General features: G+C 35.7%; 1 protein-coding gene across 3 annotated transcripts in view; it reads left to right on the top strand.

Moving 5' to 3' along the window:
• The window catches only part of CCDC171 (coiled-coil domain containing 171), a 293,932-nt gene that overhangs the window by 102,675 nt on the left and 167,967 nt on the right, over positions 1 to 23,290 (top strand). For all 3 annotated transcript variants that reach the window (XM_087869628.1, XM_045780223.2, XM_045780224.2), the window contains 5 exons: positions 2,399 to 2,505; positions 4,272 to 4,361; positions 5,392 to 5,592; positions 8,194 to 8,361; positions 9,909 to 10,097. In XM_087869628.1, the coding sequence (XP_087725754.1) occupies positions 2,399 to 2,505; positions 4,272 to 4,361; positions 5,392 to 5,592; positions 8,194 to 8,361; positions 9,909 to 10,097 (755 nt within the window). The remainder of the gene's footprint in view (positions 1 to 2,398; positions 2,506 to 4,271; positions 4,362 to 5,391; positions 5,593 to 8,193; positions 8,362 to 9,908; positions 10,098 to 23,290) is intronic.

Raw genomic sequence — 23,290 nt, 5'->3', positions numbered from 1 at the left:
AGTTGGAAGGTTGTGAGGTGGTGTTTTGAAGTATAAAGTGTTCTAACATAGTCTGTTCTTCATTTGGACTTTGACCTTTGAAAAGCCATATGTGACCACTTTTCAAATTATTTTTGTTGCTCTTCATCTGGGAATCTTTAGAGCTTTCCTTGATAAGATATCTTTAATAGGTTGTTTCTTGTAATATTCAGGGGTTAGAATATTATTAAGTTAAATCAGTAAGGTCCTGAGTCCTAGTGACCCTTTTTTTTTTTTCTTTTTAAGCCTTTTGCCATGTTAAGAGACCAGAAACAATTTCTTTTTATAAGGGATGTGGGTGGGACTTAAAGCATATTTTGTACTTTGGCTGAACTTTATTGTATAAACATTTTCAAGCAAAGAAACTTTATTTTATATAGAATATAAGAATATGCATGGCTCAGTAAGGACAGGGCATTTTGTCCCCTTACCCTTTAACACTCATGTTAAAATGGTTTTATTCTTCTGAATTTCTAAGAGGAAGTTTTCTCCCTTATTGTAAAAGCCAGCAGATTTCCCGAGTGTCCTTGGATGATTTATTCATGGCCTACTTGTGTAGTAGCAAAAGAAAAGAATTATACATTACATTTTTTTATCTTGTGCAAGAGCAATTTAAAAAAAATATATTTGGTAAGACCTTTAATAAAATTTTTAATGAGTTGTCTTTCTAACTCATAGTAATTACAGAGAGTACTGTCTCCTCCATTATCATGGCTCAGAGCAGTGTCTGTTTTATTTTTTGCCTAGCTGGGATATGTGTTTCTTCCATATTACTTCTGGTTTTTAAGTTAAATATTCTTCTTCTGTTTAAGAAAATCTAAGGTGAACCCATACTTAAGATAGTGTTTAAAGTATACCTGGATGAATATAATAAATTTATTAGTAACAGTTTGTCCAAGATTAAAACACTAAATATTACTAATACTCTGAGATAAAGTTAGTCTATCATTAACCAAAAATTTTCCTTCCTTCCTCCCTTCCTTCCTTCCTTCCTTCCTTCCTTCCTTCCTTCCTTCTTTCCTTTATTATTGCCTTTCCCCCCATCCTCCCAAAGTTCTAGCAGTTGAATACATGAAGAATGGATAAATGAGCTCATAATTGTTTGTTTACTATCTTTCCTCATCTTTTTTTTTAGTTTTTATTTATTTATTTTAGAGATAGAGCGAGAGCACGTGCAGGGGTGGGGGAAGGAGCAGAGGGAGAGGGACAAGCAGACTCTGCTCTGAGGCTCGATCCCAGGACCTAGAGATCATGACCTGAGCCGAAATCAAGAATTGGACAGCCAACTGACTGAGCCACCTAGGCACCCCTCTTTCCTTCTCCTTTTAGACTGTAAATTCTCTGAGAACAGAGACTACACCAATATTATTCACCTCCATGTACCTAATGCCTTGGATTAGTACGTAGTAGGAATTCAGTAAAGTATTTGAATGAATGAATCAATGGATTATAAAACATATATTATGAATGCTTCTTTTTGAAATCATCCTTGCTAAAAATATGTTTCTTGTCTATTGAAATGGAAATATGCTGGGGAGAAATTATAATAGGAAAAGAGAAATATTTTTAATAGAATATCTTAACATTTGCTACTTGTTTTTTAACAGTAAAAGAGAAGTACAGTGAACAATCAATTTAAAGTGGTTTTTAAAACTCAACTTTTGATGATTTTGGATTAATCTTTTGAACTACATTTGACCATGTGACCTTGATTAGCTCAACCAACTTATGGCCCAACTAAATTAAAATAGTTTGAGGGCATAATATGGAAATACTCATATTTTTATAATAAGTATCAGTTTTAAGGGTTTTAATTGAAACATGATGTGGGCCTGTGTAGATAATAGCATTTTTATTATTTATTTCAAATTGTAACTTGAGAATTTTAAGGATTGAAGAGTATTTCCAAGCATAACAGAAAATTATGTGCTCTTGGGTTCAGAAATTATTATTTAAGCAAAATAGGCCTGACTGATCAGAAACACAAGGACCAAAGTTAAGTGTATGTAACTTCCCAAAACAACATTAGTATATAGACTGTTCATTTAATTGTTGGATAACAGGTGTGTACAAATAGTTTAGTTATTTAGGAGATAGGGAAAAAAAAAAAGAGCCCAATACTAACTATAGCGTGGGCCTTGGTAAGGTAGGAAGTAGCCATAAATTTGAACTTGATACATTATGAGCTTAATTTGATCACTTGTTTAGAAAGGCTATTAATACTTGGCTATACAGCAGTATACTTTGGAGAATAAGACTCTACTCAATGTTTCATAATATCTTTTCAGCTCTATCTAATTGTAATATCTCTGTTACTGTTTGCTTAGCTTTTGTCTCTTTGTGACTTTAGGATATATTTTCATCTTACATTTTTCTCTAGGCATCCACAAGGACAAAGATAAACCTCCCAGCTTCTCTGGTGTCCTTGAGACTTTGAGGCGTACCTTGACAGATTACCAGAACAAGCTGGAAGATGCATCTAATGAGGTAACACTTGCACTGTTTGGCTCCACACTTATAGCCTTCGGCCTGCAGCACTGCGGTTCCGGGCTTGTTACAAAGGTCAGAAAGATTGGGAATGTTGAATTGACAGCTTCACAGATAGAAAAAATAATAAATTGTCTGTCACTGTTCTTTCTTTAAGTGTGGCCTAAAGTCGTGTCTCACTTACGTTTCTGTAACTCCAAAGTCAGACTATTATTTTCAAAGTTACAAACACTCTGTCATTTCTTGGCCTTCAAAATTTATCTATTTTAATTTAATAAAAGACGACACAAGTCATCTAAGTTAATATGTATTCTACTTAAATGTTAACGAGTTTATAGGAAATGAGGAATAGGTAGTGGAAATTTAGGTTTTTGTCAAGATTTTAGATTAAGGTTTCTACAAATTATGGAAGTCTTAACAAAACAAGAGAGAGAGGTTAGTTCTCATTCTCTAAAGGACTGTTGTTAGAAGTTTTCAAAAACAAATATCTGTTTGATGTTTGGCAGTTTTTGGTTTGCTGATTAAAAAAGCCCATGCTTCTATTTTTCATCTCATTTGTCTTGTTTAATGTGTGAGTTGATAATTTTCTTGGGTATTAAAATATTTTATGAATTTATGCTTAAAAAATGGGAAAGTTTGTGTAGTTGCCTCTAGTCAAACTAGAGAGTATGAAATAATTACATGAAATACAATTAGTTGGCAAAATAACCAACAGATTGTTCAAACCAAAGACAAGCCACACAGCATGGAATTTAGTGTCTACCCTTTGTTTATTTGTTTCTTTCAAATAATACAAGGCCACGAAATCATTATATTTCCCATTTCAGAAGAGGTTTATTTTAGTTTACCACGGTCAACAAAGAAGGGAAAATGAGTCTTCTTAATACTCTCCGTAATCGTTCAAAAGGCGAAAAGAAAGTGACCACTGAAATAAATAAATTTCTATAAAGAACAGATATTGCTAAGTCTTTCCGAGTGAGGCAAGGCAACCTGTATTGTTAGTAGTTGATGAAACTCTTCTGAGGCCTGGGTCTGGAAGCTGCGGGGTAACTAGGAACATATTCCCCACAGCGAATTGTTATTTGGGAGGATGAATGTCACATGATCCTCAGCGCAGTTGAAAAGTCGACTCAGCAGGCTTTGGCTTAGTAATGTGCTTTGTTGTGAACCAGTGCCAGAGACAGCAGTGGGGAGACCAAGGGGGTGGCTGCAAAGAAAGCAAAAAGAGCAGTCTGACAGAAAGAAGAATGAACTGTCAAAGAAAATAAATCACAAGCGGAGCAGGACCAACTGATGACCTGCCACAAGCCTTCCCAGTAGGACTGCATGTGACCGACCCTGAAGTTGTCATATGGAGTGAGAGACCACCGAATACCCTCATGATGTATAGAAAGAAGAGTCTTCTGCTCTCTGCTTTTTTCTTTCCTTATAGATGCCACTGCTTTTGGCATTTTGGTCCAGTAGGATTTTAAGAATAAAGTTGTATTTGTTTACAGTAAGAATGAAATCCTTTATCCAGCCATCTAGCAAAAGCACAGTAACATCACTGACATTTTAAGCTCGAATGCTTTTTCTTTTCAGCCGTGTGAACTTGGGACAGAAATGACATAGTTAACCCAAAGAAATAATTTTTCAAGACTCTTAATCACTACTGGAATATTGGTGTTTAAGTAATTGCCTAAAAAACATTTAAAGATCAGCTTTTGAATTACTCACCCTTGAAAAACATAAAAAAAAAAAAAGTAACTTACATTTTCTTTCATCAGCTAAACAGCATGAATGATGCTAAGGAAAAGGCATCGAGCGAACTTGATTCTACCAAACAGAAGATAGAATCTCACACTAAGAATATAAAGGTATTATGACTTAGAATAACTTTTTTCCTTTTGTATTATGAAACAAATGTAATTATCTAGGGACTACTTTAGAGATATCTGAAAATGCATCACCCTATTTTTTATTAAGTACCTTTGGATACAATTTTGATTTTTTATTGTTGATCAAAGTAATAAGAATGTATTTTTCATTAAAAAACAACTTGGTTGGACATTATTTTGGTTAAAGGAAAGATGTATTTTCCAGATTTAATTATAATACCATCGATTCAGAAAATGGTTTAAGATTTAATGCCCAGCCTCAGATACGTATTGAACACATTTTACGTAAGCACGTCAGTATTTGGAGTCAGTTTTCATCATTTTAGGGTGGAGCAATTGTTTTTAGAGCATCATGCCTAGTAATGGGCTGAGACTGCACCTGGCTCAGGTCCAAGCCAAGAGTTTATTTTATTTTCTGCACTGCTTTTATGTACTACATGTTTTCAAAATTATACCGAGGCGAGTCTCAGAGTTGGAAATTTTTTGTGTTGGTTCATGTTGAGTTTGTCACGGACATACTTCAGTAGAATTTGTGAATAAGGTTGAAGAAGAAAGAGTTCAGGATTTTATGTCACACACTTGAGATTTCTATTAGTATTTGGATGTCATTGGGAAGTAAATGTTCTTATATTAAATGTAAAAGATTTCATTTGAAAATGTTATTTACATGTTACGAAATTTTTTTTTAGCTACTAAGCTATTTTTTTAAAATAATGAATTGAAAGGAAAACTCCTATTCAAAGAGCTTTTTGGAATTAGCTATCTTATGAACATTTTACGTTTCAATGTTAAAGCTTAACAGTTTTTTCTAACTTTTGAGCTAAAACGGTATACTTAGAAAAATTATTCAATAAATTACTGTAATGTTTAGCATTGTAGCCAAATACTTGCGCTTGGGAGTCTTTTATGGTAAAGCTCTGGAGGTCTTCATTATGTATTTTGTGTTTGCATCCTCAGCCCCTTTATTGGCCGGCCTTCATGCAGTCTCTCTATTTTGCCTCTCTGACAGGACCTTCAGGATAAACTGGCCGATGTCAGTAAAGAGTTAAGTCATTTACGCACTAAATGTGCAGACAGAGAGGCTCTCATAAGCTCTTTGAAAGTGGAACTACAAAATGTGCTGCACTGTTGGGAGAAAGAAAAGGCTCGAGCAGCCCAATCAGAGAGCGAACTGCAGAAGCTTGCCCAGGCTTTCCAGAAGGATACCGAGGTATTACCTGAGACAGGACACCTGGCAGGAAAGGCCTTCACTAATCTCAGTTTTCTAAATCTACATACATCAAGTGGCTGTTTTTACTCTGATTCGATTTAATTCAAAAAATTGTTCGGAGCTGACTTGAAATATTCATGCCAGCCGCAAAATCGGTCACTCCATTACTCTCGTGTCATCCTATTTTGGGGAGAAGTAATGGAGTTTAACCCCTCTGTCACTTGTGTGGCTTCATCTTTCTATTTAGAACATCATATCCCAAGCACTTAAGCTCGCAACAGTCCTTTCAAAGTTTGCCTATTTGCCGGTGACTAAATTATTTTTTATTTCTGTAGTTTAGTAGCTGAACATGGTGGAAAGAATATGCTTTTTGTAATCAAAAGAACTGGACTTGGCTTGTGGTACTCCTGTTTACAAACTGTGAACATGGACAAGCCACGCAGCTTAATCTGCCCACATTTTAGTTTCCTTATTTGCAAAACAGGAATAATATCTCCTTTAATAGACAGCCTCCTTACTCTTTATAATTGTAGGATATTAACCGAAATTTAGGAAAAAACAAGTCCCACAATATTGAAACATTATTTAGATACCCTTGAGAGTTGCCTATTCATTTTTATTTATTAACGAGTTCTTAAAATATTATGACAAAACTTTTATATTCTGTATGAGCCTGTGTGAATGGAATTGTTATCTTATATATTCTTCGACCCATGAGGATATGGAGCTAGCTTAGCTAGTGTGGAACTGGTTTATCTGAGTCGTCCTGCATATTGAGTTCATTACTCCAACAAATATGAACATGAATGCCAAGAGAGTAAAAAGGAAACATTCTTTCCACTCTTCTTACAGTCTGGGATTTAAATTGTGTCCACATGAAGGGGCTGGAATTGTTCTACACATCAGATAATGATTAAAGGAAAGGAAACTAGAAGCCTGCCTGTATTGTAAAGTCAGCATGTCTACAGCGTTGTGGTTGGGTTCAACATGTGTGAATTGATTTTGGATCTTGAGATTCTCTTTTCACGCCAAATGGATGATTATCATGCATGGTTTATCACAGCCCAAGCAAAAAGGACATAATGGCGACACAATGAATTATCCTTTAGGATGAACTCGATCACTTGGCAAAATGTGGCGGGCGAAGACTTTTAGTGCCTGAGTGTTAGTTGTATTTAATAAGATTTTTAAACATCTCGACGCAGTTGAAAATGCAAAAGACATCTTTAATTGCTTAAAAAAGAAAAAGGCATAACATATTTATGAGGATTCTTCTGCTATCCTAACTCAAGTTCGTGGTTGTAACTACATATTGAAATTTTTTGGTTTTAACTTATTATGTTTGGAAAAAGGTAAGGTGGCATATAGAGAGAATTAGATATACACGTTTTAATATATATATTAAAATATATGTATGAAAAATTTCCCCATAATTTATTATTATACAACCTTTACATATGCTATATACAGTTTTTCTTATCTAGAAGATTAGCATTTCTTTTTTTTCCGCCTCAAATTTTCTCCTTGTAAAAGTTTACTTTTCTTGCTGATCTATTAAAAAAAATTTGAAGGGACTTATTTTATCTACATAAAATACCCTTTTGTAGCTCTACACTGACCTCGTCTTGAGTTCCATTCTTGGGCACGTTATAGATGAAACACCTTATAAAGAGAGCCATTTGGCATTTCAGTAAATAAACTCTTTGTGTGTGTTCAAGATGGGATCAGCTTTTTACTGAATTCTATGGCATAGTGTTTCTGGGTTGTTAAACAGTGGATGGTTTAGTTACTACAATGGCAACATAATTTTAAAGAACTTTTTATTACATATTTCTGATTGGACAGTTTTGAAACTATGTCTTGGGCAGCTGTGCCCATTTCTTTTTGCCTGTTGCTTTGTAATATTTAAACACCTCTAAATGCCCAATGTGCCAAATACTGTATGAACTTAGGGGGAAAACAAATGAGCCCCTCTTCCATATCTTTCATATCACTGTCTGCTTTGCCTAAGGGGCTGGGGATAGATTTCCTATAAGTGGTAAGCAAACTGGAATCTCTGGAGGAGGAAGAAAGCTGAGTAATTGTGTACATGTAAAGCACAGATATTGGTGTAACTTTGTCTTTAACGGAGTTGAGTAACACTCTTCTCTCTATATTGGTTTTCTGACTTAAATAACATCTGTTTTGGAGAATGTAAATATGAAATTATAGAATTACTGTCCTGACATCTGGTCAAAAGGGCTTAGAAACAATTAGTGCAGATACGTCACGTCAGGGCCGAGAAAGGCGATGCCTAAACAGGCACTTGGGTCACATCCTCAGGAGGAGCAGAGCTGGGGTCAGAACCCTGGTCTTCTGGCTTCTAGACTGCAGATTTTGGTTTTGAATACCAAGTTTAAGCAATTCCAAATTTTTATCTGATGCTTTTGAATGTAAAAGAAGTCACCCAAAACGACAGGGTATTTCATGAGACTTGGGTATTTTAATTCCTTTCCAAGTTTTTGAAACAGATTCTTCCCCACACGTAGTATGTATTTTACTTCTTACAGTGTTGATATATTGGAATTAATTTCTTTTCTTTTCTTTTTTTTTCCCTCACAGGAGAAGCTAACCTTTCTTCATACCTTGTATCAGCACTTGATAGCAGGCTGTGTGCTCATGAAACAACCAGAAGGCATGCTGGATAAATTCTCTTGGACCGAGCTCTGTGCAGTCTTGCAGGAGAATGTTGATGCCCTGATCGCAGACCTCACCAGGGCTAATGAGAAGGTAACTGTCCTCAGGCACCAGATACCTCTATTAAATTCAGTGACATTTGTCCACATCACAGTATCATTAAGAGGGGCTGACATTCATCTTATTTCAAAAAGAATTTGGATGTTAATAATTCAATACCATTAATTATGGCTTGTCTACAACTCAGTTTGATGCCATTGCTGTGGGCATGTAAATGTGACTGAAGTCTGTATGAAGTCTCTAAGCTCCACACTCTGTGCGGGACATGCTAATACTACTAGCCAGTATTAGCCACAGGGACCTAATTAAAAGAAAATAAATTAATCTTACTGATGAAGCAATTCAAAGAACTTAGTCATTTACATTAATAAACCAACTCTTTATGTTAGCATAAAATAGAAACAAGATACAGTTATTCCAAAACATGATCTTAAAATTTTTGCCCAGGAAATAACGAGGTGTTACTTTAAAAGCACTTAAAAATTTAAAATTATGTTTATGGTATTTTTTGAATTATGACAAACTGTGTATTAATGAACCCATTCAGTGCTGTAGTGTGTTCAAAGTATACATGGTAGCAGAAAACAGTGGACTTCACCAGCCCAGCATTTCAGTCTTAAAAAAAAGAAAAAACCAACAAACTACAATCCCTCTTTTGGTTATGGAAAATTAAAATGGCTTAGTAGACCAATGTATTCCACCATTAAAGATACTGATTCTCATCCCGGGTCTATTGAACTGGTCAGGACTGTATTATGTGGTCTGGTTTCCAGATCTTAGTTGCCATGGCATTTGCTTTTATGCGACATGAAGAAAAAAACTGTTACCTAAGTTTTTTTTTTTTTTTTTTCTCTCCAATCTGTTGAACTAATGAAACAGCGTCTTGGCCCAATTTTACAGTGAGAACATTTTACCTTGGTTCGATTGGCAAACAGAACCTTAGGCACTGAGAAGTAGGATAAAGGAAATGAGGAATAAATTGTGAGAAGCACAGATGCTGTTCATGATTGTGAATGTGTGTATAATGGGTTTGAAAATTACTGAGAATTAAAATGAGTACATGTTTGAACCCTCTGAGATGGTATTATGTTTTAATAGTTTTTCATAGTTTCAAAACATCATTAATTGCCATACACGTTAGATGATGATTTTCTTTCCAGTGTTTTGAACGTGAGATAAAAAATGGTTGTAACATTGTTTTATTATATGTAAAATATAGATTTATAAATCTCATTGAAATACTTCATTTCCTATTGAGATACATGAATAGCTTGAGCTTTGGTTCTAGAAGTAAAAATATTCTTCTTAATTTTCTCATTATAGAATGAGTAACTTTATTAGAAAGAGAAAAATGATTTGTCATCTAAGCACACATATGTACAAATGACACCATTTTTTCCTAAAATATCATTTGTCCTACCAATTTCTATTTCTTTCTTTTTTTTTTCATTTTAACTTAAAAATTTTATGTGAATGTAAGGGATGAAACATAGTAGAAGATTTTGGATGGTGTTTGGGGAGGTGCTACGAAGGCATATTTTGAGAGCATAGCTCATTCTCTGTTGTGTGTCCCCATTTAGATAAGTCACCTGGAGTACATCTGTAAAAACAAGTCTGATACGATGAGAGAACTGCAGCAGACCCAGGAAGACACCTTTAACAAAGTGGCTGAGCAGATCAAAGCCCAGGAGAGCTGCTGGCACAAACAAAAGAAGGAGCTGGAGCTGCAGTACTCGGAGCTCCTCTTGGAGGTGCAGAGGAGGGCACAGGTACACTGCTTCTGTAAGAAGCCTTAACAATAGGCTGCTCAGTCTTTTGCTGTTTCGAGTGTATTCTTTGAGTACCAATGCCAAATCAGTTTAGAACTTTTTGAGAACCACATAGAACTTGTTACGCACACATGCATGTAATCATGCAAACACACACACATACTCACAAATGGGTATGCACGCGTGCGTGTGAGCCTGCATGTGTGTTAAGGATTGTCCTATACTTAAGTTGGGAAGTAGATAGGTTTCTGGTTAAAACATCCTAGACCTCACTGATCAATTAAATGCTAAAATTGTATTTCCTTTATTTATTTTGAAAATAAAGGTTAAGAGATTTGGTAAAATGTTATCAGTTAAGTGTGATACCCTGTTATTCAGTTTATTCCATTTGTAGGGGTTCCTATGTGAACCATCACTTTAATTCATTTAGGGTTGAAATTTGTTATACCTCCTAACACTGTATAAGAACTTGAGTTACAGTTGTAGACCCCATAGCCAAATAATTGACTGTAGGATGTATCGTGTCTTCCATGTTGGGTTTGATTGAGAACAGAAGTTATCGTAGTTAACGTGACTATGTTTTTTCCTATACAAATTGTTGTCATCATAATTAATATTGTTAACTGCCATCCCTGCCCAATCAGGAATAACACAATGATAGTGTATACTTTTTTTTGGTATTGACTTTAATAATAGTTCATGTCTTCCCAAGGTAAGATGCTTAGGAACCTGACTCAGTATTTAACCTCTTTACTTGGTCCATACTTATATTGGTTCATACTTATATTGGCATGTTTAATTAAAAAAAAGAATCCATATTATTTTTGTTTGTCAATAAACAGTTTTAGATTGCTTAAAATAACACCATTCTGCTTTCCCAAAATAAGGGCCCTATGTGAATTTATGCCTTCCTCTATGAATTTAAATGAATTAATACTCTCTAAAAGTAGCCATGTGTTCGGTGTTGCATGGTGCCCTGTGATATGGTCTGCATTTTCTACTACTGAAGTAAAAGACGTAACCAATTTATTATATTTTATTTAGAGGTAGCATTGACATACAGTGAACAGATCTTAAGTGTACAGTTTGATGTTTTGATCAATGCAAAGACCCATGTAACCATATCCTACTTTAAACTTAGTATTTCATTACCCCAGAGAATTCTTCTGTTCCCTCTTCCAGTTTCCACTCAATAGGCAACCAGTGTTCTGATCCTATCATCATAGATTACTTTCACTTGCTCTTGAGTTTCCTCTCAATGGAATCATTCAGTACGTAGTGTTTGGTGGTTGGCTTATTTCACTCAAAATATTTTTTTTGATACTCATCCATGTTGTTGTGTATGTTAGTAATTCATTCTTTTTTATGGTCAAGTAGTATTCTATTTTATAATGACACCACAATTTGATAGATTGTGTGTTGATGGATATTTCAGTTGTTTCCAGTTTTTGGCTGTTGTAAATAAAACTGCAACAAATATTATTGTAGAAGTATTTTGTTGACATAGGGTTTTCATTTCTCTTGGTTAAGAGTTCAGTTGCTAGGTCACAGGATAGGTGTATATTTGTAAAAAAAAGTATCGAAGTTTTTTCCAAAATGGTTGTATCATTTTATATTTCCACCACCAATATATGAAAGTTTCTATTGTTCTTCATCCTCTGCAACATTTGGTATTGTCAGTCTTTAAAATTTTAGCCATTCTAGTTGTTTTAAAAGGTTTTTCATTGTGGTTGTAATTCATATTTTCTTGGTGATTGATAATGTTCAGCACTTTTCATGTTCTTATTGGTCATTCATATGTCTTCTTTTGTGAAATGTCTCTTCAGGTATTTGCCCATTAAAATATTGGGATTGTTTGTGCTTTTGTTATTGATTTGTGAGAGTTCTTTAGATATTCTGGATATAAATCCTTTCTTATACATGTGCATCACAAGTTCCAATATCTCACTTGTCTTTTCATGTCATATTTCTTTTGATGATCACAAGTTTTAAGATGTTGATGAAGTCCAACCTATAAATCCTTTTTGAGTATTTATGTTTATGTGGTAAGCAATGTTTCTGTACTCCAAAGTTGTGCAGATAATCTACAGTTTCTTCTAGAAGTTTTAAAGTTTTAGCTTTTATGATGGGGTCTATGATCCATCTCAAATTAATTTTTGTATTTAATGTTAGGTAGAAGCTGAGGTTCATTTTCCACCTCTATTTATTGTTCCCACATCATTGTTCACGACTTTACTTTCCTCATTGAATAGCCTTGGTCCCTTTGTGAAAACAAAACAAAACAAAACAAAAACAACTGACCATATATAAGAACCATAGGTTTGTTGGGTAACCCTAAAGTTTTGCCTTTTCCAGATGTCATATAAATGGAGTCATACAGTATGTAGCCTTTTGGGTCTGACTTTTTTTCACTTAGCAAAATATGTTTGGAAATTATTCATGTCATTGCATATATCAGTAGTTCACTCATTTTTACGGCTAAGTTATATTCCATTGTATGGATGTACCACTGTTTGTTTATACTTGCTGATGGGTCTTTGGGTTGTTTTTATTTTCTAGCAATTCTGACTAATAAACCTATCATGGATAGGTTGTTGTATGATCATAAATTTTCATTTCTCTTGGATAAATATGTAGTGTGTGATTTCTGGGTTACGTAGTAAGTACATATCTATATGTTATATAAACGGTTATGGGATAAAAAAAACAAACTATGAAACTGTTTTCCCCAGGGGCTATACCATTTTGAGTTCCCACTAGCAATGTAAGGGAGTTCTAACTGCTCTGCATCTGTGCCAGTATGTGGTTTCATTATTTTTTTTCCTTTTTAGATATTCTAGTAGGCGAGGAGTGGTTGTGGTTTTAATTTCCATTTTCCCTAATGAATAATAACTTTAAATGTTTTTTTCATATGCTTATTTGCCATCTGTGTATATTCTTGGGTAAATTATCTGTTCATATCTTTTGCCCACTTTTTAATTGGATTTCTTGTTTCCCTGTAGCTGAATTTTGAGAGTTGTTTATATATTCTGAACAGAAGCCATTTGTCAGGTGATTTGCAGGTATTTTCTCCCATTTACTTAAAAGTACTTTTGCAGAGAAAATGTTTTACATTTTTATGAAGTCCATCTTATCAATTATTTTTCTTTTATGGGTTATGCTTTTAGTGTTGTATCTAAGAACTCTTGGCTTAGTGCAAGATCAAAGATTTCCTATTTTTTCTTTTATATTTTTGTAGTTTTAGGTTTTACAAATAGGTCTATGATTCATTTTCAGTAAATTTTTGTGAAGATGTGAAGTATGGGTAGATGTCCATTTTTTTATATGGATATTCAGTTAATCCAGCACTATTTGTTCAAAGATTAATTAGAGAGAAAGGTCTCTATTGAATTGCCTTTGTACTTTGTCAAAATCAGTTTGCTGTATTTGTGTAAGTCTATTTCTGAGTTCTCAACTCAATAACATTCCATTTATTTATGTGTCTATTCATTAATACTATACTGATTTGATTTTTGTAGGTTTTTAGTAAGCCTTGAAATCAGGGAGTGTGACTCTTCCAACTTCCTTCATTTCCTATCAGTTTTTTTTAGTGGATAAATTTAACATGTGACACTGTGTAAATTTTAGGTGTACATTGTATTATTTTGATACATTTATATATTACAATATGGTTGCCATTGTAACGATATCTATCACATCGCATACTTATAGTACAACATTATTGTCTGTCTTCAATAAACTGTGCATTTAATCTCCATGGCTGTTTTAGTACTCATAAAAGTTTGTACCCTTAAACAACATCAATTTAACCCCCCCATTTCAATCTTCCATCCCCTGGTAACTACCATTTTACTTTCTGCTTTTTTGTTTTTTAGCATGTTCAAGTGATACATTTAGTACATCTCCTTGTCTGGCTTATCCCATTTAGCAAATGTGCTCAAGGTCCATCTCCATGCTCAAGGTTTTTGCAAATGATAGGATATCGTCCTTTCTCATGGCTGAATAATATTTCATTGTGTGTATATACCACATCTTTTTTATCCATTCACCTGGTGATAGGCATTTGGTTGTTTTCATATCGTGACTATTGTGAATAGTGCTGCGGTACTATACATGGGGGTACATATATCTCATCGAATTCCTGTTTTCATTTCCTTTGAGTATATTCCCAGAAGTGGAGTTCTGAAATGTATGGTAGGTGTATTTTCAAGTTTTTGAGTGACCTCCATATTGTTTTCCATAGTGGTTGGACTAATTTACATTCTCACATTCTCGCCAGCACCTGTTGTCTCTTGTCTTCTTGATGATAGCCCTTCCAGCAGGTGTGAGGTGATATCTCAGTGTGGTTTTTATTTGCATTTCCCTGATTATTAGTGATGTTGAGCATCTGCTCATGTTCTTGTTGACGATTTTGATGTCCTCTTGGAAAAATGTCTATTTAGTTCTCTTGCCCATTTAAAAAATGGGGTTGTTTTTTCATTATGAAGTTGTGTTAGTTCTTTATGTATTTTGCATCTTAACCCGTTATCTGATATATGATTTGCAAAAATTGTTTCCCATTTGGTAGGCTGCCTTTTCATTTTGTTAGTTTCTTTTGCTGCGCAGAATCTTTTGAGTTTGATGTAGTCTTATTTGTTGATTTTTGCTTTTGTTGTTTGTGCTTTTGACAAAAGATCATTGCTAAGTATCAATGAACTTCTTTCCTATCTTCTAGGAGTTTTTTGATATCAGGTGTTATATTTAAGTGTTTGATCCATTTTCAGTTAATTTTGTGGGTTGTGTGACTTAGGGGTCCAATTTTATTGTTGTGCATGTGTTCCTCCTGTTTTCCCATCACCATCTGAAGAGAATATCTTTTACCCATTAGGTGTTTTTGGCTCTCTTGTCCAGTATTAGTTGACCGTATATACCGGATTTAATTCTGGGCTCTTTATTCTGTTCCATTGGTCTATGTGTCTATTTTTGTGCCAGTATCATACTGTTATGACTGTGGCTTGCTGATAAGACCTTATATATAGAACACTTTAAAGAGCTAATCAAAAAACTGTTGGGATTAATCAGTGATTTCAGTAAAGTGGCAGGTTAAAAAGTCAACTAACAGAAATCATGAAATATTGGAAAAAGAAGTAAAACTGTCCCATTTACAAAAAACAAAACAAAACAACTTCGGAATAAAGTTTACCAAAGGAGTGAAAGATCTGTGCAATGAAAACTGTAATACTTTGCTCAAAGAAATCGAAGACACAAACAAATGGAAAGACATCCTGTGTTCATGGACTGGAAGATTTCATATTGTTAAAATGGCTGTACCACTCAAAAGCCATTCAGTGCATCAAAATACCAAAGGAATTCTTCACAGAAATAGAAGAAACAATCCTAAAATTTGTATGGAAACACAAAAGACCACATTAGCCAAAGCAGTCCTGAGAAAAAAGAACAAAACCAAAGGTACCACTCTTCCTGATTGCAAACTATTCTATCAATGTTATGAATTTACTTTTATTCCTTTTTTTCTTTTTCCTTTTTTAAAATTTAATTCAATTAATTAACATATAATGTATTATTAGTTTCAGAAGTAAAGGTCAGTGATTCATTAGTCTTATATAACACCCAGTGCTCATTACATCATGTGCCCTCCTTAATGTCCATCATCTAGTTACCCCATCCCCCCACCTACCTCCCCCCAGCATACCCTCAGTTTGTGTCCTATGATTAAGAGTCTCTTATGGTTTGTCTCCCTCTCTGATTTCATCATTTTATTTTTTCTTCCCTTCCCCTATGATCCTCTGTTTCTTAAATTCCACATATGAATGAGATCATATGATAATTGTCTTTCTCTGATTGACTTATTTTGCTTAGCGTAATACCCTTCAGTTCCATCCACATTGTTGCAAATGACAAGATTTCATTTTTTGATGGCTGAGTAGTATTCCACTGTGTGTGTGTGTGTGTGTGTGTGTGTGTGTGTGTGTGTGTACACCACATCTTCTTTATCCATTCATCTGTCGATGGACATCTGGGCTCTTTCCATAGTTTGGCTATTGTGGACATTGCTGCTATAAACATTGGGGTGCACATGCCCCTTCAGATCACTACATTTGTATCTTTGAAGTAAATACCTAGTAGTGCAATTTCTGGGTTGTAGGGTAGCTCTATTTTCAAGGTTTTGAAGAACCTCCATACTGTTTTCCAGAGTGGCTGCACCAGCTTGCATCCCCACCAATGGTGTAAGAGGGTTCCCTTTTCTCTGCATCCTTGCCAACATCTGTTGTTTCCTGACTTGTTAATTTTAGCCATTCTGACTGGTGTGAGGTGGTATCTCATTGTGGTTTTGATTTGTGTTTCCCTGATGCCAAGTGATGTTGAGCATTTTTTCATATGTCTGCTGGCCATTTGGATGTCGTCTTTGGAGAAATGTCTGTTCATGTCTTCTGCCCATTTCTTGACTGGATTATTTGTTCTTTGGGTGTTGAGTTTGATAAGTTCTTGATAGATTTTGGATACTAGCCCTTTATCTGACAAGACATTTGCAAGTATCTTCTCCCATTCTGTCTGTTGTCTTTTGGTCGACTGTTTCCTTTGCTGTGCAAAAGCTTTTTATCTTGGTGAAGTCCCAGTAGTTCATTTTTACCTCTGTTTCCCGTGCCTTTGGAGACATGTCTAGCCAGAAGTTGCTGCGGCCGAGGTTGAAGAGGTTGCTGCCTGTGTGCTCCTCTAGGATTTTGTTGGATTCCTGTCCTACATTTAGGTCTTTCATCCATTTTGAGTCTATTTTTGTGTAAGGTATAGGAAATGGTCCAGTTTCACTCTTCTGCATGTGGCTGTCCAATTTTCCCAACACCATTTGTTGAAGAGACTGTCTTTTTTCCATTGGATATTCTTTCCTGTTTTGTCAAAGATTAGTGGACCATTGAGCTGAGGGTCCATTTCTGGGTTCTGTATTCTGTTCCATTGATCTATGTGTCTGTTTTTGTGCCAGTACCATACTATATTGATGATTATAGTTTTGTAATAGAGTTTGAAGTCTGGAATCACCACCAGCTTTGGTTTTCTTTTTCCACATTCCTCTGGCTATTAATGTAGTGTATCACATTTATTGATTTGTGAATGTTGAACCACCCAAGGGTGAGTGGGGTGTTAAATCTCTCTACTATTGTTGTATTATTATGGATGTGTTTCTTTGATTTTGTTATTAATTGGCTTATATAATTGGCTGCTCCCATGTTAGGGGGATACATATTTACAATTGCTGGATCTTCTTGTTGGATAGACACTTTAATTATGATACAGTGTCCTTCCTTATCTTTTATTACAGTCTTTGGTTTAAAATCTAATTTGTCTGATATAAGGATTGCTACCCCAGCTTTCTTTTGATGCCCATTAGCATGATAAATGGTTTTCCACCCCCCTCACTCTCAATCTGGAGGTCTCTTTGGGTCTAAAATGAGTCTCTTGCAGACAGTGTATTGATGGGACTTGGTTTTTTTTTTTTTAATGTTTTTTTATTATATTATGTTAGTCACCATACAGTACATCCCTGGTTTTTGATTAAAGTTTGATGGTTCATTAGTTGCGTATAACACCCAATGCACCATGCAATACGTGCCCTCCTTACTACCCATCATCAGTCTATCCCATTCCCCCACCCCCCTCCCCTCTGAAGCCCTCAGTTTGTTTCTCAGAGTCCATAGTCTCTCATGCTTCATTCCCCCTTCTGTTTATCCCCCCTTTCTTCCCCTACTGATCTTCCTAGTTCTTATGTTCCATAGATGAGAGAAACCATATGATAATTGTCTTTCTCTGCTTGACTTATTTCACTTAGCATTATCTCCTCCAGTGCCGTCCATGTTGCAGCAAATGTTGAGAAATCGTTCTTTCTGATAGCTGAGTAATATTCCATTGTATATATGAACCACAACTTCTTAATCCAGTCATCTGTTGAAGGGCATCTTGGCTCCTTCCACGATTTAGCTATTGTGGACAATGCTGCTATGAACATTGGGGTGCATATGGCCCTTCTCTTCACTACGTCTGTATCTTTGGGGTAAATACCCAGTAGTGCAGTGGCTGGGTCATAGGGTAGCTCAATTTTTAACTTTTTAAGGGACCTCCACACTGTTTTCCAGAGTGGCTGTACCAACTTGCATTCCCACCAACAATGTAGGAGGGCTCCCCTTTCTCCACATCCTTTCCACCAATTTTTGTTTCTTGCCTTGTCAATTTTTGCCATTCTAACTGGCGTGAGGTGGTATCTCAGTGTGGTTTTGATTTGAATTTCCCTGATGGCTAATGATTTTGAACAATTTCTCATGTGTCTGTTAGCCATTTGTATGTCTTCATTGGAAAAGTGTCTGTTCATATCTTCTGCCCATTTTTTGATTTGTTTCTCGTGTATTGAGTTTGAGAAGTTCTTTGTAGATCTTGGATACCAGTCTTTTATCTGTAGCATCATTTGCAAATATCTTCTCCCATTCCGTGGGCTGCCTCTTAGTTTTTTTGACTGTTTCCTTGGCTGTGCAGAAGCTTTTTATCTTGATGAAGTCCCACAAGTTCATTTTATCTTTTGTTTCTCTTGCTTTTGCAGATGTGTCATGAAAAAGGTTGCTTTGGCAGATGTCATAGAGGTTGCTGCCTATGTTCTCCTCTAGGATTTTGATGGATTCCTGTCTCACGTTGAGGTCTTTCATCCATTTGGAGTTTATCTTTGTGTATGGTGTGAAAGAGTGATCAAGTTTCATTCTTTTGCATGTAGCTGTCCAATTTTCCCAGCACCATTTATTGAAGAGACTGTCTTTTTTCCACTGGATGTTTTTTCCTGCTTTATCAAAGATTAGTTGCCCAAAGAACCAAAGGTCCATTTCTGGGTTCTCTATTCTGTACCATTGGTCTATGTGTCTGTTTTTGTGCCAGTACCATGCTGTCTTTGTGATCACAGCTCGAAATCTGGACTTGTTTTTTTTTTTTTTTAAAGATTTTATTTATTTATTTGACAGAGAGACAGCCAGCGAGAGAGGGAACACAAGCAGGGGGAGTGGGAGAGGAAGAAGCAGGCTCCTAGCGGAGGAGCCTGATGTGGGGCTTGATCCCAGAGCACCGGGATCACACCCTGAGCCGAAGGCAGACGCCCAATGACTGCGCCACCTAGGCGCCCTGGACTTTGTTTTTTATCCAATCTGATACGCTGTGTCTTTTGATTGGGGCGTTTAGCCCATTTACATTCAGAGTAACTATTAAAAGATGAGAATCTAGTGCCATTGTATTGCCTGTAAAGTCTCTATTTCTGTATATTGTCTCTGTTCCTTTCTGGTCTATGTTACTTTTGGGCTCTCTCTTCGCTTAAAGGATCCCCTTTACTATTTCTTGCAGGGCTCATTTAGTGATCACAAATTCTTTTAGTTTGTTTGTCCTGGAAACTTTTAACTCCCTTTCTGTTTTGAATGACATCCTTGCTGGATACAATATTCTTGGCTGCATATTTTTCCCATTTAATGCCCTGAATCCAGTCCTTTCTGGCCTGCCAGGTCTCTGTGGATAAGTCTGCTGCCAGTCTGATGTTTCTACACTTGTAGATTATGGACCTCTTGTCCTGAACTGCTTTCAGGATTTTCTCTTGGTCTCTGAGATTTGCAAGTTTCACTATTATATGTCAGGGTGTTGACCTATTTTTATTGATTTAAGGGGGGTTCTCTGTGCCTCCTGGCCTTGAATGCCTGTTTCCTTCCCCAGACTAGGGAAGTTCTCCACTATAATTTGCTCTAATATACCTTCTGCCCCTCTCTCTTTCTCTCTCTCTTTTTCCTCTTCTTCTGGGACTCAATTATTCTAATACTGTTTCTCTTTATGGTATCACTTATCTCTGGAATTTTCTCCTCGTGATCCAGTAGTTGTTTATCTCTCTGTTTCTCAGCTTCTTCATTCTCCATCATCTTGACTTCTATATCACTAATTCTCTCTTGTGCCTCATTTATCCTAGCTGTTAGAGCCTCCATTTTTTATTGCATCTCATTAATAGCTTTTTTGATTTTGAATTGATTAGATTTTAGGTCTTTTATTTCTCCAGAAAGGGCTTCTCTAGTGTCTCCTATGCTTTTTTCAAGCCTAGCTAGTATCTTTATAATCGTTATTCTGAACCCTAGTTCTGACATCTTACGTATATCCATACTGATTAGGTCCCTGGCAGTCGGTACTGCCTCTTATTCTCTTTTTTGAGCTGAGTTTTTCCATCTTGTCATTCTGTCCAGAGAAGGATAGATGAACGAGAGAAAAAAATACTAAAATGGCGACAACAGCCCCAGAGAAATATACACTAAACAAATCAGAAGATCCCTAAAACTGAAAAAAAAAAAAAAAAAGAGAGAGAGAGAGAAAAAGAGAATATAATCAGACAGGTGAACAGAACAGAGTAATACACTGGATCCTGTGTCTATTTTGGTCTGTTTGTGTAAAGAAACAAAAAGGTGTAAAGAAAGAAAAACATATATATACAAAAATAAACTTAAATACAATGAAAGGACAGAATGTAACTGTAAAAATGAAAATTAAATGACAAAAAAAAGAAAAAAGAAGGAATATAAACAGACAGGTGAACAGAACAGAGCCATACACTATATCCAGGGTGTATTTTGGTCTGTTTGTTAGAAGAAACTACAGCCCCAAATTGTAAAGAAATAAAAATTTATATATATAAAAAAATAAAATTAAATACATTGAAAGGATAGAATGTAATTGTAAAGATGAAAATTAAAAAAGACTTTAATCAAAAAAAAGAAGAAGAAAAAAATGAATATGATCAAACAAGTGGAGAGAATAGAGCCATACACTAGATTCTTGGTGTATTTTGGTCTGTTACAAGAAACTGCATTCCAAAATTGTAAAGAAATAAAAATTTACGTATACGCAAAAATAAAACTGAATAGGATAGAATGTAACTGTAAAAATGAAAATTAAAAAAGACTTAAAAAAAGAGTTGATAAAATAAGAAATTGGTTGAAAAAGAGAAAACAAATTAAAATGGAAAGACTAAAGAATCGTGGGGAAAAACCCCCATGAATTCTATATACTATTTTCTCCTAGCACAGGAGTTTTATAGTTATGTCTAATGGGTAAACTTGGTCTTAGCCAGTTCTTGCTGATCTTCTTGGGGGAGGGGCCTGTTGCTTTGATTCTCAAGTGTATTCCACCCCCCCCAACCCAGGTTTGCACCACCCTTGCCAGGGGCCAGGCTAAGTTAGTGGCTCAGGATTGCTCTATGTGGCTTTTGTTCCCTGAAGGCTTTCTACGCAGTTCAAGGTTGAGAATGAAAATGGTGGCTTCCCAATGTCTGGCCCCGGAGGAGCTAAGAGCTGGGGGCCCCACTCCTTAGGGCACCCTCAGGGAAAAACAGTCAATCACTCCTGTCTCCATAGTCGGCAGCTGCGCTCTGTGCTCACCTAGCCTGTGACTGAGCATTTCTATCGCAGGCACACTACCCTCTTTGGAGTCTCCAAACCCTGCAGAGTCCTGCGGTGCCATAGCTCCCAGGGGAGAAAGGGGGCTCTCCCTGGTTCTGCCACTTGTTGGGCCCCTGCTCATATAGCAATGGATTCTGCCTCTCTTCCCCTCCTGATCACCTTTCAGGCAGGAACCTTCCTCTCCAGAGCTGACTTAGTCTAAAAGTTCTGATTTTTGCGCTCTGCTGCTCTATCATTTTTCGGTAGCTGGCTGAGGGAGGCTCCCTCTGCCTGCAGTTTATTTTCCCATATATCCCTCGGATTCACTTCTCTGCACACCTCCTACCTTGCAGAAAGTGACAGCTTTTCTATTTGTAGAGTTGCAGTTATTCCTTTCTTCGATCTCTGGTTGAGTTTGCAGGTGTTTGGAATGATTTAATAGCTATCTTGCTGAATTCCTGGGACCCGATGAAACCAAAGCCTCCTACTGCTCCACGTCTTGGACTCCTCCCCCAACTCACTTTTATTCTAAATATGCAGAAAGGCACAGCAGTTCATTTTCCTAACTAAGGGAATCAATTATCACAAATGCTAATGTTTTAAGAGATCCTCTCACTGAAGACTTTTTCCTGAAGAACGTGTGACACCCTAGGTTTTGATCCATGGTTATGCAAATTGAAAGTATCGTTTTCATTATTCCTGAAAGTACATTAATAATAGATATCGTCATATTGTCTATATTATTTATATACATATTTGAATTTTCATAAAATATAATTGAATACATAGCAGCAGTTCATTTGGGTTTCATAGTTGGTAAATTGGTATTATAATGCATATTATTGGATGTATAAATTTTGTTTTAGGAAATTTTGTTTTGATTAATTCTGTATTTCTCCTTTTTTCCCCCCAGAGCTGCAATGCAAATAACATTATTTTCATTTTATATTAGTTAATGTATTTTCACAAATTATATTGATAAGAACATAAAGAAGAAGAATCCACAATTGTTGTGTAGGATTGTGGGCTGTAGAGGATGTTTGGTGTTAGATGAACGTAGCTATTACAAGAGGCCATCTGCTGGAAAACAAATGACTGATCTATAGAGCCCTGTGTTTAATGTTTGATGATTGTAAAGAAATGGCTAGTAAAAGGTCGAATAAAAAACAATTTTTGGATTCAAATTGTTTTTTCCGAAAAAATGTAGTGGAGTTATTTGCAAGATTTTTGAATGTGTAAGCTTTCAAACAATTAGTGGAAATGCTATTAGATAAATGATACTTGTAGAACAGGAAGCTTGGTTTTAGTATCATAGCGTGTTTTTAGTGTTAGGTAAAATGTGCTGGCCACGTGGTTGGGTAACTCTTAAATTTAAATTCTTTGGAGCCATCATGTAAATACATCTCAGGCATGTATGCCTACTGAAATACCGGGGCTGAGTGCCACGTTACATTTTCTTCTTAACTCTGCTTTTGTTAAGTATTTATGTTCTTGTATCTTTTCTATCTGAAAAAGATGGAATTACTGGAATAAGAACTCCCTTAGTAGAAGTAAAGATTTTTCCCTGTCAGTTAAGTATGGTTAACATTCATGTAATACTTATCGTAAAAACTTAGGTTTATTTGATATCTTAGTAAAATCAGGTGAGTTGAGATGGAGAACAAAAATCAAGGAAATTCAGGTTCATCATAATATATTGCATTTTATTTCTCTGCTATGACAATATTAAGAGTACATTTGGCAAGAAATGTGGATTAGTGTTAT

Source organism: Ursus americanus, chromosome 18 (genome assembly GCF_024610735.1).
Source record: "Ursus americanus isolate L20-20 chromosome 18, mUrsAme1.1.p, whole genome shotgun sequence".
NCBI classification, from domain to species: Eukaryota; Metazoa; Chordata; class Mammalia; order Carnivora; family Ursidae; genus Ursus; species Ursus americanus.
Note: the sequence above shows the minus strand (reverse complement) of the source record. Positions and strands in the feature narration are given on the sequence as shown.